The sequence below is a fragment of the Scomber japonicus genome, chromosome 15 (assembly GCF_027409825.1).
Source record: "Scomber japonicus isolate fScoJap1 chromosome 15, fScoJap1.pri, whole genome shotgun sequence".
NCBI lineage: Eukaryota > Metazoa > Chordata > Actinopteri > Scombriformes > Scombridae > Scomber > Scomber japonicus.
In genome coordinates, this window is record NC_070592.1 from 8,264,817 (window position 1) to 8,284,649 (window position 19,833).

The following is a 19,833-nucleotide window of genomic DNA, read 5'->3' on the forward strand; positions in this document are numbered from 1 at the left end:
AGCCGTCCACAGAGCTGACTGGTAGGTAACAAACTGAGAGAAAAAGTCAGTCAGTGGCCATCAGGCATTTTTAATATTGTGTGCTTTAAAACAAATGCTGCTCTTTAATCTTCATTGGATCACTAAAAGTGTTGCTCAGTCCTTCGAAACAAAAAGCATACGATTATATTAAAAATACAAAAACTTAACCCTAACTCTAACTTTATTATTTACAACAAAGGAATCAAACAAAGGAAACTGCCAACCTGAACCTTTGGTTTTTTTATATTTAAAATACAGTATCCTCATGTAACTTAAATTAGTTTGAAACCACCTTCAGCAATAATGTTTCGTTGAATTAAAAGGAGGATAAACTAAATTCATTAAAGGTTCAACCAGGATATATATATATTTTTTTATTACTGTAGATTTGAGGTATGTATGGTCATCGCAGTTGTAAATGAAGTAAATCAGGAAAATTGATGTCAGTTTACTGTAAAATGGTTTGAAGAGTAGAAGTCAAGGCACAAATAAAAAGAGGAACTGGAAACAAATAAGTCACGTATATATAAACATTGAGTCATGGGTTCCTTAAAGTGTAAAGTCTTGAGTTTCCTTTTAGTCTTTCTCTTTGTGATATGGTCTGTCATAGTTTTACTGTCTGGGTAAATAACAACACATTTCATTGATTCATTGCTGTTGTATTAACATTAAGATTCTGTGTATGGGTGTGTATGTGTAAAGATAAGATCAGTACTGACAGTTGTGTGTCTGATATTTAGATTTTAAACTGTAAAGTCTGCAGAGTCTCCTCAATAAACTGAAGAGGAACTAGAAGAAGTGTGTGTGTGTGTGTTTGTGTGTGTGTGTGCGAAAATGTCAAAAAGAAACAAAAACTTGAGCTAATTATACTATAGGTTGCCTCAACATAACTAAGAACATTTCCTAATTCTGCACATACTCATACATCCTGAACTTTCAGGAAGTTATTCTAGATATTCAAAACTTCAAAAATCAAATCCAAAATTGCACTCAGAAATATCGACACGTCGATGTTCCTACAGACAAAAATGTTTGTGTATGTGCAGACAGAAGGGATGAACACAGTAATATTAGCATCTGTGTCATCTAATGCAAAATGCCTCTTTGATCACATTCATAATGTTTCATTTCTGTGTTGTTGGCTCAGCTGATAATTTCTATCCTAACTCTCATCCTACCAACATATTTAAGGACTACTGACCAATAATAAACTACTGTAAGCACACTAGTACATTAGCAAGAACAGTATCTATTTTGTAATTCATGTCGGTCTGGGAAAAATCTATTATTATTATTTTTGTGAGTTAAACTTGGGGTGCATCTCTGTCTGTCTCCTTAATGCCAAACATGAACTCTATAAAGCACAGGAAGAATTGGGTGTTTTCATCAGGGGTCTCCCAGGACCCCAACACACTGGTATTTAAAAAAGCACTAGTTAAAACAGGCACAGAAAACAATGATTAATGAGTAATATACAACAAAAACTAGATGTTTATGTTATTGTTTGCACAGTTTGTATAAATGTCTCATGTCTTCAAACTGTTCAACAGCTCCCCAACAAGTGGTGTCACATGAAGGGTCAAAGGTCAAATCACAGAAAGTTCCCCTGCTGATTCTCTGTGTTCTCTTGGCAGCTGTGGTCATCGCTCTTTGTTACGTCTGTAAGTTTGAACAGTTTTATCAGAGCAGGTTGACTTAGATTAACCTTCAAAGTTCACATATCTGCAGTAGTTATTATTCATAGTTATGTTATCAGAGTTTAGTTTCCTCTAATAAACAGAGTCCTGCTCATAATCAAGCACTGACTGAGTTACTAGAGGAGTGTTTAAAGCTTTACTGACTGCTTTTGTTTTAAAAACAGCTCATGACAACATTCAAATCAGGAGAAGTCTCAAAACTCTGAAAGATGAGAATAAAACGTTAACAGGTAGGAGTTTGACACTTTCTACAAAGTCCTGCTCATTATCAAGCACTGACTGAGTTACTAAAGAAGCATTTAAAGCTTTACTGACTGCTTTTGTTTTAAAAACAGCTGAGGACAACATTCAAACCAGGAGAAGTTTCAATGAACTGAAAGATGAGAATGAAGCTTTGAAGAAAAATTTAACAGGTAGGAGTTTGACACTTTCTACAAAGTCCTGTCCATATTTCTCATGCAGCTCTGCAATGTTAGTTAAAAATCAGATGTATTTTGCATTAAAGTATATTTAATTTAAACTGACCAGTTGTCTGATATAAAATCTTTAAGTTGTTGTTGATTATTATTATTCTCAACTTTTTTTGACTGGTGTTTCTCTGCTGTCTTTTTTTATAACAGAGACACTCTCTACAATGATGGTGACTCCTTCTTGTCCACAAACTCCTGAACCAAAACCAAGTAAGTGATGGATTCTTCCTTCACACTTTTGTAACCTCTGATGCTGATTATAGATTAGTAATGGATTGACAGGTAACAGAAGTAAATAATAAACTGTGATGTGTTTCATCTCTCTTCAAAGGTGATGCAAGTCTGAAATGTGATGCAGGCTGGGAGCAACATTTAGGAAAGTGTTATTATTTCTCCAACTCATATTTATCCTGGGAAGACAGCAGACATTGGTGCCAAACTCTAGGAGGAGACCTGGTGAAGGTAGACAGCAGGGAGGAGCAGGTATAAAACACTGCAGCAGGTTCATGTAGCACACTGACTGTGCTCTCATGCATTTGATCACATATTTGTGTTTCTGAAGCAGTTAACATGGTGTCTCAGCACAGAAAAGTCATGTTATAATGTCATAACTTTCACCAACGTTTCCTCTTCAGGAATTCTTGAATAAAACACTGGGAGAGATAATGAGATGCCATGAGGACAAGTTCTGGATCGGACTGACAGACTCAAAGGAAGAGAACAAATGGATTTGGGTGGACGATTCACCGCTAAGGTTTGATTGTTATGAAAACATTTCCAAAAATCCAAAAATCGAATCAACTTGTTTTTAATGAACCAACTCTTTCTGTTCTTCATCCCTCAGTTTGTCTTTCTGGTCCAACCGTGAGCCGGACGATTGGAAAGGGCAGAATGGGACCAATCCTGAAGGAGAGGACTGTGTGAGGATGGGAGAGAAAGGAGGAGCCAAAGACCTGAAGTGCTGGTTTGATCGATCCTGCAACGATCTTTACAGAAGTATTTGTGAGAAACCAGCAAACACTGGACGTCTTCAGGATGTCTGTTTCTGAAATCCAGTTGAGCTCAGTCTTCTCGGACTAATCACAGTTTTTATCAGCTGCTTTGGCTCAATTGTGAAATAATAATCATGATTCTCTAAACACAGTGTGCTATTCTCTAATCTGCAGTTCATTTTCTCACAACAGTGTTCACATTTCTTGCTTGTCAGTTTAAATATATGAGCCCAAATATGTTGATATGATCCAGTGATGCTCTGAGTTAGTCTCGCTACTCTCTGTCAGACATGTACATCAAAATGTTCATTATGTTCAGCAAACTGTCCAAACCTTTCAAACATTAATGTGTTGTATGTTTCAAAAATATAATAAAATATGAACATTTCAGTTCAAGTGGTCACGTTTACAATTTTGTGTTTTGGTTGTTATTTATAAATATTTACTTATGCATATACATTCCTGTTTTTTAGTTGGTTGCAGAGGTTATTTGACTTTATAATTTGGTTGGTTTATGTTCGTCTCAATGACAAACTACATTCTGTCACACTGACACTAAACATTATTTATTTTAGAGACATGAGTTAAAAGGTTTGAGTGTGTGATTGACGTTTGCAGGACAAATGAAGTGTTTTGCTGCTCAGTGTAAAATATAGTGATTCATCTTAGTGTTCACAGAGCTGTGACAGTGTTTCAGAAAATGTGCTTAAAGGATAAAGCTGGTGATTTTCTATATTTTTCTTATTATCAACTAATCTTATGCACAGAGCTAAAGAAATATTTTGTAAAGATACAAGAAAATAGTTTGATGTTGTTTAGTTTGGTTTTTGTGTTTTCTTTCCTTTTCTCAATATGTTTAATACTGATGTTTCAGATTTTAATATATGACTATATGACTATTATAACTTGAGTAAAATATGAACATTTACAGAATAAACATAAAGTTTACCCTCCACAGTTAAACAGGTTATTGGTCCGGGGGGCAGACACCCTCCCTACATTTAAGAGTAGGCTTAAAACTTTCCTTTGTGATAAAGCTTATAGTTAGGGCTCTTAGAGCTCTTAGCTTATGCTGCTACAGGCTTAGACTGCCGGGGGACTCCCATGATGCACTGAGTTCCTCTCTCCTCCTCCCTCTCTCTCCTATTAATGCATTCAATAACCTAAACTTCTTCCCCGGAGTAATCTGGGCCTGTAGACGTCCGGATGACAGATTACAGTCCCGGACCTTCTAGCTTCATTGTTGATTTTCATTGTGCTTCTCTCCTCTATCCTTCCTTTCACTCCTCTCAACCCCAACCGGTCGAGGCAGTTTAGTTTTGTGTTTTCTTGTTGTTGCAGAATAAACTTCCTCTTTTACTGTCACCCTTCACTCTGAAGACATTATTGAAAACTCTGCATGATGAGCCACACAGAAGGTAAAACCTAGAAATTGAGGTTGTGGTAAATCTACTGGGAAGTGATGATAACCTCAAGTTGAGGGCAAACAGCCACCAGTTGAACAGAAATGGTGTATTCTTCCTTTAAAAGGCTGTATCCTCATGTCATTTTAAAGTGCTTGAAACCAGCTTCAGTGTTGTGTCCTATAAATATATTTTGACATCAGTAAACTATTTCCTTTTTTATAACGTAAGTGAAGTTTGTGGTTAGACTTCTTTAGCAGTAAACACGTCATTAATACTGTGATATCATCTTAAGACCAGTTTTACGTTGATGAAACTGTTTTCTGCAACTTCAGAAACTCTCAAATTGATCAGATTTTTTCGTCACATAAATTTGAGCTGAAGTCATATTTATATTTTGCATACTTTGGATTATAATTGAGGAGTTAAGCCTGTTTTACTGCTTCAACAGCAGCAGAAGAGGTTCATCAGACAGGCTTCAGCTGCTGTAAATGAAATACAGAGCTACTTCCAAGTTTGAGCAAACCTGAGAAAGAAAGAAAAGAAAGAAAGAAAGGAAGGAAGAAAGAAAGAAAGAAAGAAAGAAAGAAAGAAAGAAAGAAAGAAAGAAAGAAAGAAAGAAAGAAAGAAAGAAAGAAAGAAAGAAAGAAAGAAAGAAAGAAAGAAAGAAAGAAAGAAAGAAAGAAAGAAAGAAACTGGCTGTACGGAAATGTACAGTTTTACCATAAATGGAGTAAAGAGAGGAAGGCGGATGACAAAATGAGGAAGTAACGATGAAGGATATTTTTGAAGACCTATAAGTTATCTGATACACAAAGTATCAAGTGTGAAGGTTTCTTTATCTTTTGGTAAATCACTTTGCTGATATTATAAACACATGTGATCCTTCATTCAACAGTCCTGTAAGAAATGCTACCTTATAATATTCTGTGTCTGTGGAGATTATATCAGAGAGATATTAAAGGACAGGCTCCCAATTCTTCAAATCTGTCTTAAGACAACAGTCAGGAGCCCAAATGAACATTGAAAAAGTTTTTTTAATGCAATTATTCCTCCTGTTCAAGCTGGCCATTAAAATATGTCTTCTGACTATGCTTACAATGTAAGTGGGTCCTTTTATGTTCTCTGCAAACATTTATCTCAATCTTAAATGAACCCCTTCAACTCTACCGTACATGGCACCTTCCCCCAGGAACCCCTCTTTTATGAGCCAGTGCATCCTCTCTGCACTCTTGGCCTACATCTTCCTTCAGCTCTCCGCTCGCCAGCTTCATACTGCCAACTGTCTCTGAAATAACTGGTCTCATTCATCAATCCAAGTCATGTACCTGCCAGTTAGACCCCCTACCTACCCACCTGGTAAAAATCTGCCTACCTGCCCAGTCCGCGTTAATAACTGACATCATTCATTCCTCACTGACTGCTGGTGTTGTTCCATCATCACTAAAGACTGCTGCAATAACACCAACACTCAAGAAACCTGGCGCCGATCTAAATGACTTGAACAACTTCCGTCCCATCTCTAACTTTCCATTTCTCTCCAAAATACTTGAAAGAACTGTTGCAGCTCAGGTCCACACCCATCTGTCTGACAACAACCTCTATGAACAATTTCAGTCAGGCTTCCGTGCCCTCCACAGCACTGAGACAGCCCTAGTGAAAATCACAAACAACCTCCTGATGGCATCTGACTCTGGACTTCTCTCCATTCTGGTTCTCCTCGACCTGAGTGCAGCTTTAGACACCGTTTCTCATGACATCCTCCTGGACAGATTAGCCTCCATTGGAGTCACTGACATCCCTCTGGCTTGGTTCACATCATATCTCTCTGGCCGCACACCGTTTGTTCAAATCAAAAACCTGAGATCTGGCTCCTCTCCAGTCTCTAGTGGTGTTCCCCAGGGCTCTGTCCTTGGCCCCCTCCTGGTCATTATTTATCTTCTGCCTCTTGGTCACATTCTCAGGAAATTTGACATACAATTCCACTGTTACGCTGATGATACCCAACTCTATCTTTCCACTAAGCCTACTTCCACTCTGCCACCCACAGCTCTATCCGACTGCTTACTGGAAATTAAATCATGGCTCTCACTCAATGGCGAAAAAACTGAGGTCCTCCTCATCGGTACCAGATCAACCTTAGCAACACTCAACACTTTCTCCATGTCCACCAACAATTCCACTGTTCCTCCATCCCCTCAGGTAAAGAGCCTGGGTGTCATCCTGGACAGCACACTATCTTTCCAGGCCAACATCAATAACGTTACTCGGTCTGCATACTTCCATCTACGTAACATCAATCGTCTCCGTCCCTCACTTTCACCAAACTGCACCGCTATCCTGGTAAACACCCTGATCACATCCTGTCTGGACTACTGTAACTCTCTCCTCTTTTGTCTTCTGTGGAAATCTCTCCACAAACTCCAACTGGTCCAGAACGCAGCCGCTCATATCATAACCAGAACTCCCTGTATTGAACACATCACTCCTGCCCTGCAGCAACTTCACTGGCTCCCTATCAAATCCCACATTGACTTTAAGATTCTACTCCTCACATTCAAGATCCTTCACAACCTGGCACCATCATATCTCTCTGAACTTATTCACATCTACACACCTTCTCCAACTCTCCGATACTCCTCTGCCAATCTTTATATTACGTGGAAATTATTACATTCACAAATACAAATGGAAGTGTAAAACCATTAAAACAGTAGAAATGTTTAAAGATTTCAATATTTTCATTTAAATGCTTTGGTGCTTGTTAACATGACACCCCATGTTTATAGTTCAGTCGAGGATGAATCGTATGGTTTGATCATGACACAATGACAAAAGGAGGGAAAAGAGGAACATATCATGACAGATATTGTGGCTTCATTTTTGCATAGTGGAAGAAACTCAGCAAGTAACACATTAAGTTCAGTAACAGGAAGTTTTTCACACAGTGGTAAAATATCAGAGTTTAATCTGAACACTCACAACCTTACAGACAGCAGCAGGGAAACATCAGTGGTGAGTGTTAAATATTTTCCACTATGCTCTCTTTAAAACTGATACTGAATCCATTTCTCACTTATTCCATGAATGTACTCTGTTGATTTATCAAAGCTTCAACTAATTGACACCAATTTTAGAAGACATGGTTTTGTTTCTGAACTGAAATACAGACTCACAATCTAATGACTATTCTCTCAAACTTATTTGTTTTGTCAGCAAATGTCACATTCATAAGTCTAAAGTGCTTCACATCACACCTAACATTCATCTTCTAGATTAAACTACAACATCTCTTTGACTATTATATATTTCCAAGATGAAGATAAAGCTATTGAAGCCTCTCAAATAATCAGGAAGTTACTCTGTGAAATAAAATAAATACTTTGCATTATATTCAAGTTTACATCTCAGTCGTACAATTTGATGTCTAGTTCGGTTTTTATGTTTTTTAATATGAAAGATGATACAATGATTATATCTTAATAACAAATATTTCAAAAAGGTGTTTGTATTTATTATAACTTGAATAAAATATAAACATTTACAGAATAAATGTAAATTTTATCTTCTGCAGTTAAACAGATTATTTTAAAAGGACCTAACAACAGTTTGTTGTTGCAGAGAAAACTTCCTCTTTCACTGTCACCCTTCACTCTGAAGACGCCATACTGAAAACTCTGCATGATGAGCCACACAGAAGGTAAAACCTAGAAATGGGGGTGATGGTAAATCTACTGGGGAGAGAATGATAACCTCCAGTCTGACTCCATCAGACAAACCAGTTGAACAGAAATGGTGTATTCTTCCTTTAAAAGGCTGTATCCTCATGTCATTTAAAGTGCTTGAAACCAGCTTCAGTGTTGTGTCCTATAAATATATTTTGACATCAGTAAACTGTTTCCCTTTTTTTAATAAGCAAAGCAGTTTGTGGTTAGACTTCTTTACCATTTAACACGTTATTAGTACTACGATATCACGTTGAAGACCAGTTTTCTTTCAACATTCATTTCAGTATCTCACTATGGGACACGCTCCCTGCGCTTGTCCCCAGAAGCTATTTTTCATTACGCCAGTCCTGACTATTTCCTCTTTTATAACGTAAGTTAAGTTTGTGGTCAGACTTCTTTACCAGTTAAAGAGAGACTTTGGCACTAAAAAGATTGTAATGTTGAAACATATCTACTTGATTTGACACATCTGGACTGCTGAGGCTTCATATTAGCTTCAGATAAACTCTAAAATATGTTTTTGCATGAAAGGAGGACTGTGGATTTTGTCCCCCATCGCTTACATCACTTACATTGTCAGTGCATTATGAAGGGATCTTCTAATGGTCAGTATGAACAGGAGGAATGATAACAGCAAGAAAAACAGGTTTCAAAGTTAATTTGGGCTTCTAACTTTTTCTAAGATAGACTTTAAAAATTGTGAACCTGTCCTTTAAGTTTGGCTGCATTATGTTAAACAGGCATACATGTTATTGTGTCAATACTCTGTACACATATTCAAGTCTAATTTACATCTCTGTCTCTTCTAACTGTAACAGGTGAAGCTTTGGCCTCCCAACAACCTGCAGTGTCACGTGGAGGGTCAAAGGTCAGATTAGAGAGAGTGGTCCTGCTGTTTCTCGCTGCTCTTTTGGGTGCTGCTGTCATTGTTATTTGTCGTCTCTGTAAGTTTGAACAGTTTTATCAGAGCAGGTTGACTTAGATTAACCTTCAAAGTTCACATATCTGCAGTAGTTATTATTCATAGTTATGTTATCAGATGAACATCATCAGTGTAATCTTGGAAAAGAGTTTAGTTTCCTCTTATAAGCAAAGTCCTGCTCATTATCAAGCACTGACTGAGTTACTAAAGGAGAGTTTAAAACTTTACTGACTGCTTTTGTTTTAAAAACAGCTGAGGACAACATTCAAACCAAGAGAAGTTTCAATAAACTGAAAGATGAGAATAAAGCTTTAACAGGTAGGAGTTTGACACTTTCTACAAAGTCCTGTCCACATTTCTCATGCAGCACCGCAGTGTTAGTTAAAATCTGACACATTTTGCATTAACGTATATATTTAATTTAAACTGACCAGTTGTCTGATATAAAATCTTTAAGTTGTTGTTGATTATTATTATTCTCAACTTTTTTTGACTGGTGTTTCTCTGCTGTCTTTTTTAACAGAGACACTCTCTAAAATGATGGTGACTCCTTCTTGTCCACAAACTCCTGAACCAGAACCAAGTAAGTGATGGATTCTTCCTTCACACTTGTGTAACCTCTGATGCTGATTATAGATTACTAATGGATTGACAGGTAACAGAAGTCAATAATAAACAGTGATGTGTTTCATCTCTCTTCAAAGGTGATGCAAGTCTGAAATGTGATGCAGGCTGGGAGCAACATTTAGGAAAGTGTTATTATTTCTCCAACTCATATTCATCCTGGGAAGACAGCAGACATTGGTGCCAAACTCTAGGAGGAGACCTGGTCAAGGTAGACAGCAGGGAGGAGCAGGTATAAAACACTGCAGCAGGTTCATGTAGCACACTGACTGTGCTCTCATGCATTTGATCACATATTTGTGTTTCTGAAGCAGTTAACATGGTGTCTCAGCACAGAAAAGTCATGTTATAATGTCATAACTTTCACCAACGTTTCCTCTTCAGGAATTCTTGAATAAAACACTGGGAGATATAATGAGATGCCACGAGGACAAGTTCTGGATCGGACTGACAGACTCAGAGCAAGAGAACAAATGGATTTGGGTGGACGGTTCACCGCTGAACCCAAGGTTTGATTGTTATGAAAACATTTCCAAAAATCCAAAAATCAAATCAACTTGTTTTTATTGAACCAACTCTTTCTGATCTTCATCCCTCAGTTTGTCTTTCTGGCTTGGACGTGAGCCAGACAATTGGAAAGAGGAAAATCCTGAAGGAGAGGACTGTGTGAGGATGGGAGAGAAAGGAGGAGCTGAAGACCTGAAGTGCTGGTTTGATAAATCCTGCAACCATCTTCAGAGAAGTATTTGTGAGAAACCAGCAAACACTGGACGTCTTCAGGATGTCTGTGTCTGAAATCCAGTTGAGCTCAGTCTTCTCAGACTAATCACAGTTTTTATCAGCTGCTTTGGCTCAATTGTGAAATAATAATCATGATTCTCTAAACACAGTGTGCTATTCTCTAATCTGCAGTTCATTTTCTCACAACAGTGTTCACATTTCTTGCTTGTCAGTTTAAATATATGAGCCCAAATATGTTGATATGATCCAGTGATGCTCTGAGTTAGTCTCTCTACTCTCTGTCAGACATGTACATCAAAATGTTCATTATGTTCAGCAAACTGTCCAAACCTTTCAAACATTAATGTGTTGTATATTTCAAAAATATAATAAAAGATGTGGTCACATTTACAATTTTGTGTTCTTGTTTTTATTTATAAATATTTACTTATGCACATACGTTCCTGTTTTTTAGTTGGCTGCAGAGGTTATTTGACTTTATTATTTGGTTGGTTTATGTAAGTCTCAATGACAAACTACATTCTGTCACACTGACACTAAACATTATTTATTTTAGAGACATGAGTTAAAAGGTTTGAGTGTGTGATTGATGTTTGCAGGACAAATGAAGTGTTTTGCTGCTCAGTGTAAAATATAGTGATTCATCTTAGTGTTCACAGAGCTGTGACAGTGTTTCAGAAAATGTGCTTAAAGGATGAAGCTGGTGATTTTCTATATTTTTCTTATTATCAACTAATCTTATGCACAGAGCTAAAGAAATATTTTGTAAAGATACAAGAAAATAGTTTGATGTTGTTTAGTTTGGTTTTTGTGTTTTCTTTCCTTTTCTCAATATGTTTAATACTGATGTTTCAGATTTGAACATATATGAAAGATAATACGATGATTATATCTTAAAAGATCAATATTTCAACAAGTTGTTTGTATTTATTATAACTTGAGTAAAATATGAACATTTACAGAATAAATGTAAAGTTTATCTTCCTCAGTTAAAAAGATCATTTTAAAAAGGACCTAACAACAGTTTGTTGTGTTTTTGTTGTTGCAGAGTAAAATTCCTCTTTTACTGTCACCCTTCACTCTGAAGACGCCATATTGAAAACTCTGCATGATGAGCCACACAGAAGGTAAAACCTAGAAATGGAGGTGATGGTAAATCTACTGGGGAGAGATAATAACCTCAAGTTTGAGGGCAAACAGCCACCAGTTGAACAGAAATGGTGTATTCTTCCTTTAAAAGGCTGTATCCTCATGTCATTTTAAAGTGCTTGAAACCAGCTTCAGTGTTGTGTCCTATAAATATATTTTGACATCAGTAAACTATTTCCTTTTTTATAACGTAAGTGAAGTTTGTGGTTAGACTTCTTTACCAGTAAACACATCATTAATACTGTGATATCATCTTAAGACCAGTTTTACGTTGATGAAACTGTTTTCTGCAACTTCAGAAACTCTCAAATTTATCAGATTTTTTCGTCACATAAATTTGAGCTGAAGTCATATTTATATTTTGCATACTTTGGATTATAATTGAGGACTTAAGCCTGTTTTACTGCTTCAACAACACCAGAAGAGGTTCATCAGACAGGCTTCAGCTGCTGTAAAAGAAATACGATACTTCCAAGTTTGAGCAAACCTTAGAAAGAAAGAAAGAAAGAAAGAAAGAAAGAGACTGGGTGTACGGAAATGTACAGTTTTACCATAAATGGAGTAAAGAGAGGAAGGCGGATGACAAAATGAGGAAGTAACGATGAAGGATATTTTTGAAGACCTTTAAGTTATCTGATACACAAAGTATCAAGTGTGAAGGTCTCTTTATCTTTTGGTAAATCACTTTGCTGATATTATAAACATGTGCGATCCTTAATTCAACAGTCCTGTAAGAAATGCTACCTTATAATATTCTGTGTCTGTGGAGATTATATCAGAGAGATGTTAAAGGACAGGCGCCCAATTCTTCAAATCTGTCTTAAGACAACAGTCAGGAGCCCAAATGAACATTGAAATAGGTTTTTTAATGCAATTATTCCTCCTGTTCAAGCTGGCCATTAAAATATGTCTTCTGACTATACTTACAATGTAAGTGGGTCCTTTTATATTCTCTGCAAACATTTATCTCAATCTTAAATGAACCCCTTCAACTCTACCGTACATGGCACCTTCCCCCAGGAACCCCTCTTTTATAAGCCAATAGTACCTTCCTGTATGGTTTTGGTAGTTCTGGGTAGCCGACATCTTACTTTATAGGGCACGGCCTAACCCCTTGACAACATTATGAATGGTTTTATTATTCATTTAGAAAAAAGAAACATTTAATTTTTCCTATAAGAAAGATCTTTATCTTACGTGGAAATTATTACATTCACAAATACAAATGGAAGTGTAAAACCATTAAAACAGTAGAAATGTGTAAAGATTTCAATATTTTCATTTAAATGCTTTGGTGCTTGTTAACATGACACCCCATGTTTATAGTTTTGTTAAGTAATTTTTTTGTTTGTTGATTGATTGATGTCGTTATTATTCAGTCGAGGATGAATCGTATGGTTTGATCATAATACAATGAAAAAAGGAGGGAAAAGAGGAACATATGAGAGATATTGTGGCTTCATTTTTGCATAGTGGAAGAAACTCAGCAAGTAACACATTAAGTTCAGTAACAGGAAGTTTTTCATACAGTGGTAACTTATCACAGTTTGATCTGAACGCTCACAACCTTACAGACAGCAGCAGGGAAACATCAGTGGTGAGTGTTAAATATATTTCCACTATGCTCTCTTTAAAACTGATACTGAATCCATTTCTCACTTATTCCATGAATGTACTCTGTTGATTTATCAAAGCTTCAACTAATTGACACCAATTGTAGAAAACATGGTTTGTTTCTGAAGTGAAATACAGACTCACAATCTAATGACTATTCTCTCAAACTTATTTGTCTTGTCAGCAAATGTCACATTCATAAGTCTAAAGTGCTTCACATCACACCTAACATTTGTGTTCTAGATTAAACTACAACATCTCTTTGACTATAATATATTTCTAAGATGAAGATAAAGCTATTAAAAGCTCTCAAACAATCAGGAAGTTACTCTATGAGATGAAATAAATACTTTGCATAATATTCAAGTTTACATCTCTGACCTGACGGCCGCTTTCGATATGGTCTCCCACTCAATCCTGCTCAACCGCCTTTCTACTCACCTTGGACTCACTGGTACTGCTCTATCCTGGTTCACTTCCTATTTATCCAACAGAAAACAGTTAACCATGGTGTGCCACAAGGTTCCGTACTTGGTCCCCTCCTCTTTACCATCTACATGCTCCCGCTCGGCCAGATCATCCGCCGCCACGGTTTGAATTTCCATTGCTACGCTGACGATACCCAACTCTATCTCAGCACATCACCTTCCACCCAGCTCCCTCCACAGTCCCTCATCAACTGCCTGCATGACATAAAAGTCTGGATGACCACCAACCTGCTCAAACTCAACAGTCAGAAAACAGAACTCATGTTTGTCGCTCCCAAGAATCTGCTCCACAAAGTTGATGATCTTGTCCTTCAAGTTCATGGCTCCTGCATCTCGCTGTCCTCGGAGGTGCGCAATCTCGGTGTTATTTTGGACTCCACACTCTCATATGACACACACATTAAATCTGTCACCAAATCCGCCTTCTTCCACCTAAGGAACATTTCAAGACTCCGTCCTTCACTCTCTGACTCAGTTGCAGAGACTCTCATACATGCATTCATCACCTCACGTCTGGACTATTGCAATGCCATCCTGTATGGGGTCCCCAATAAAACGCTGGACAGGCTCCAACACGTCCAAACCTCAGCTGCCAGGGTTCTCATTTGAACTAAACCCTGGCAGAACATCACCCCCACACTCAAACAGCTGCACTGGCTTCCAATTAAGTTCTGCATCACTTTTAAACTTCTTCTCCTCACCTATAAATCGCTTCATGCCGTTGCACCCCAGTACCTGACGGACCTTCTCCATGTCTACCACCCTTCACGGGACCTGCGCCCCGCCGACTTGGGCCTCTGTCCATCCCCCGCACCAGATGGCAAACCTTCGGGAGCAGGGCCTTCAGTGTGGTAGCTCCTACACTGTGGTACTCGCTCCCTCCTAACATTCGCCGAGCACCAACTCTGGACAATTTTAAATCATTGTTGAAAAGGCACTTGTTCCTGCAGGCTTTTGCTTTTAAATGTGTGTGTTTTAGTCCGTGGTTCTTGTTATTGTGAAGCGACCTTGGGTTTCATGAAAGGCTCTATACAAAATAAAGTTATTATTATCATTATTATTTTTATTATTATTATCTCAGTCGTACAGTTTGATGTTGTCTAGTTTGGTTTTTGTGTTTCTTTCCTTTTCTCAATATGTTTAATACTGATGTTTCATATTTGAATATATATGAAAGATGATATGATGACTATATCTTAAAAGATAACAAATATTTCAACAAGGTGTTTGTATTTATTATAACTTGAGTAAAATATGAACATTTACGGAATTAATTCAAAGTTTATCTTCTGCAGTTAAACAGATTATTAATAACCTAACAAGTTTAGTGTTGTGTTTTTGTTGTTGCAGAGAAAACTTCCTCTTTTACTGTAACCCTTCACTCTGAAGACGCCATACTGAAAACTCTGCATGATGAGCCACACAGAAGGTAAAACCTAGAAATGAAGAAACCGATAAACTCCAGTCTGACGTCAGAGGTCATCATCAGACAAACAGCCACCAGTTGAACAGAAATGGTGTATTCTTCCTTTAAAAGGCTGTATCCTCATGTCATTTTAAAGTGCTTGAAACCAGCTTCAGTGTTGTGTCCTATAAATATATATTGACATCAGTAAACTATTTCCTTTTTTATAACGTAAGTTAAGTTTGTGGTCAGACAACACACACACACACACACACACACATTAGAGTAGCTCCCTTATGCAATGACCTTTCTCCTAGCAAACTTCTCCACAACATCGCTAAAGTCCAGGTCTCTGACAAGTTCAGACTCTATTGCCAGTAATGATAAGGACTTCAGGCGTTTTTGTTTCATGCTTGTTCTCAGCTCATTTTTGATTCTCCCCAAATGAGAAAATGAGCGCTCCCCCTCACAGTTTGTCACCGGCAACGTGAGGAGCTTCCTCAAAGCCACATAAACATTAGGGAAGACTAACTGCACTGGCCAAACTTCAATATGGTTTTCAGCATGTTTGAGGGTGACTTGTCTGTTTCAGCCAACATGAAGGACCGGAACTGCAGACACTTAAAACACGCTGTTCCGCCTACGGGACGGATCGGAAGTTGGGAGGTAGCCACAAGTTCTTCTGAATGTTTTAAACACCAACCCTTAAACATATATATATTCATGCTGTACACTGTTTGTTCAGCTCTTTCAGTTTGCTCAACAGCACCTCCTACTGACACCTTTTCACATTACTTACTCCAGTAGTATTTTCAGTTCACTTCTGTTTTGGGTCATGCTACAACAAGCCTTGTGCAGCTTTCATTTCTAGTTGACAAGCCCGGGTGAATATACGTCTGTAAGTAGTAATTCATTGTCTCATTGATGTTTATTAATGATACCTGTTTCATAGTTCATTTGTGTTTCACTCTGTGGCAGAAATGTAACATTTGCTGCTAATCAGCTCTAGTCATGTAGCTTATCTAGTTAGCCTTTAGCATTAGGCTTCAGTTTATTGTGTGTGATGCTGGCTTGGAGGCCTTTGTTGTGAGCTAATGCTGATTTAGTTCTCCTGTTCACTCACATGATTTGATTTATTTGTGCACTTTGAGAGTGATTTGTGCATTATTATTTTGGGAATATTTTCAGTTACAATTCATGTGATTCATAAAAAACCTTGTTAAAAAAAGTTAAATATTTACAACATTATTTAGCACACTGTAACATTCATTCTATTTGTATTTCATGTCATTGCAGTTCTACAAAAATTAAAAGGACAGAAAAGAATATCAGAAAACTAAACAAGACCTTCAAACTGAAATTAGTCTCCTCCTGGTCTTTTTTCCCACCTTCTGATGTTAACTGTCTGCCTAGTTTTGCAAGGGTGGCTTTACGCACAGTGAGGGCAGAACATAGTTAATGGGAGACAGAATAGGCCACTCTGAATAGGTGCGTTTTCAGGTGGGATTTAAAGGTGGAGACAGAGTCTGAAGTGGGAATGTCAGGTGGGAGAGAGTTCCATAGGCTGAAAAGCTCTTGACCCCATGGTAGTTAAGTTGGCAGCGAAGAGCTGGTTGGCAGAGGAGGATCGGAGAGTTGGAGAAGGTGTGTAGATGTGAAGAAGTTCAGAGAGATATGATGGTGCCAGGTTGTGAAGGATCTTGAACGTGAGGAGTAGAATCTTAAAGTCAATGCAGGATTTGATAGGGAGCCAGTGAAGTTGCTGCAGGGCAGGAGTGATGTGTTCAACAGAGGGAGTTCTGATTATGATACGAGCGGCTGTGTTAATGTGTTGTATATTTCAAAAATATGATAAAAAAAATGTTGGACATTGTTCAATTTTGGTTTTCTCCTTTTTTCACATCACTGTTACAGATATAATGATTGTCATTAGAGGATATACCAGAAAGATCAACCCTGACAATAAATAGACTGCAGAGGTTATTTGACTTTATTATTTGGTTGGTTTATGTAAGTCTCAATGACAAAATACATTCTGTCACACTGACACTAAACATGTTGAAGAAGTTATTTATTTTAGAGATGTAAGTTAAACGTTTTGAAACTCATCAAGTAACACATTAAGTTTAGTAACAGTGTGTTTTTCACACAGTATTAAAATATCACAGTTTGATCTGAACGCTCACAACCTTACAGACAGCAGCAGGGAAACATCAGTGGTGAGTGTTAAATATTTTTACACTATGCTCTCTTTAAAACAGATATTGAATCCTTTTCTCACTTATTCCATGAATGTACTCTGTTGATTTATCAATGCTTCAACTAATTGACACCAATTTTAGAAGACATGGTCTTGTTTCTGAACTGAAATACAGACTCACAATCTAATGACTATTCTCTCAAACTTATTTGTCTTGTCAGCAAATGTCACATTCATAAATCTAAAGTGCTTCACATCACACCTAACATTCATCTTCTAGATTAAACTACAACATATTTGACTACCCTTCACTCTGAAGACGCCATACTGAAAACTCTGCATGATGAGCCACACAGAAGGTAAAACCTAGAAATTAAGGTGATGGTAAATCTACTGGGAAGTGAATGATAACCTCCAGTCTGACTCCATCAGACAAACCAGTTGAACAGAAATGGTGTCTTCTTCCTTTAAAAGGCTGTATCCTCATGTCATTTTAAAGTGCTTGAAACCAGCTTCAGTGTTGTGTCCTATAAATATATTTTGACATCAGCAAACTGTTTCCTTTTTTTAAATAAGCGAAGCAGTTTGTGGTTAGACTTCTTTACCATTTAACATGTTATTAGTACTGCGATATCACATTGAAGACCAGTTTTAGGTTGATGAAACTTTTTTCTGCAACTTCAGGATTCTCAAATTTATCAGATTTTTTCGTCACATAAATTTGAGCTGAACTCATATTTATATTTTGCATACTTTGGATTATAATTGAGGACTTAAGCCTGTTTTACTGCTTCAACAGCAGCAGAAGAGGTTCATCAGACAGGCTTCAGCTGCTGTAAATGAAACACAGAGCTACTTCCAAGTTTGAGCAAACCTTATTGGAAATATACTGTAACTTTAAATCAGATCTATGGTTGTGCATCTTTTTTTCGTGTGCCGTCTTGTTTTCTGGTTTATTCTCTCCTGTTTTTACCCAACTGTAACCTGACAGTCAAAAAAGAAAGAAAGAAAGAAGGACACTGGGCATAAGGAGATTTAAAGTTTTACCATAAATGGAGTAGAGCAAAGACAGGAAGGCGGGTGACAAAATGAGGAAGTACCCATGAAGGGTATCATCTGACACACAAAGTATCAAGTGTGAAGGTTTCTTTATCTTTTGGTAAATCACTTACTGCTGATATTATAAACATGTGTGATCCTTCATTCAACAGTCCTGTAAGAAATGCTACTGTATAATATTCTGTGTCTGTGGAGATTATATCAGAGAGATTTTAAAAGGACAGGCTCCCAATTTTTCAAGTCTGTCTTAATACAATAGTCAGGAGCCCAAATGAACATTGAAACAGTTTTTTTTAACGCAATTATTCCTCCTGTTCGAGTTGACCATTACAATATATCTTCTAAATATACTTGCCATCTAAGTGGGTCCCTGTCTTCTGAAAATGTTTATCTGAAGCTTAAATGAGGCTTCAGCAGTCTCAGCTAGTCATATCGAGTGGATATCTGACACATTTACAGTCTTTTTTAGCATCAGATTCCCTCTTTGTGTCCCTGTTGAGCTGTGGTGGAAGTATAGTAACAAAAAGACTTTGGCAATAAAAAGACTGTAATGTTGAATGATATCTACTTTACCCTACTTCTACGTCATGTGTGTACATATGTGTGGGTTAGGGTTAGGGTTAGGTATATACATATACCTTGTTTTTGTTTTTTCTCTTTACTTTATTATGTTGTGTTATATTTTGTATTCATTGTGTTCTTTTATGCTAATGTCAGACCTCAGGAAGAACAGCTTCAGCAAGGCTGCGGCTAATGGGGTTCCTAATAAAACTAAACTAAACTAAACTTGATTTGACACATCTGGACTGCTGAGGCTTCAGCTTCAGATAAACTTTTAAATACATTTTTGCACAGAAGGAGGACTGTGGATTTTATCCCCCGTTGCTTACATCACTTACATTGTCAGTGCATTATGAAGGATCATCTAATCAGTATGAACAGGAGGAATGATTACAGCAAGAAAAACAGGTTTCAATTTTAATTTGGGCTTCTAACATTTTCTAAGATAGACTTTAAAAATTGTGAACCTGTCCTTTAAGTTTGGCTGCATTATGTTAAACAGGCGTACATGTTATTGTGTCAATACTCTGTACACATATTCAAGTCTAATTTACATCTCTGTCTCTTCTAACTGTAACAGGTGAAGCTTTGGCCTCCCAACAACCTGCAGTGTCACGTGGAGGGTCAAAGGTCAGATTAGAGAGAGTGGCCCTGCTGTTTCTCGCTGCTCTTTTGGGTGCAGCTATCATGGTTATCTATCGTCTCTGTAAGTTTGAACAGTTTTATCAGAGCAGGTTGACTTAGATTAACCTTCAAAGT

General features: G+C 37.4%; 1 protein-coding gene across 1 annotated transcript in view; it reads left to right on the top strand.

The window, feature by feature from the left end:
* The window catches only part of LOC128373986 (C-type lectin domain family 4 member E-like), a 55,763-nt gene continuing 35,930 nt past the window's right edge, over nt 1-19,833 (top strand). The window contains exons 1-4 of the mRNA XM_053334187.1: nt 1-21; nt 1,572-1,682; nt 2,054-2,131; nt 9,757-9,816. Coding sequence (XP_053190162.1) covers nt 9,771-9,816 — 46 coding nt within the window. The 5' untranslated portion in view covers nt 1-21; nt 1,572-1,682; nt 2,054-2,131; nt 9,757-9,770. The remainder of the gene's footprint in view (nt 22-1,571; nt 1,683-2,053; nt 2,132-9,756; nt 9,817-19,833) is intronic.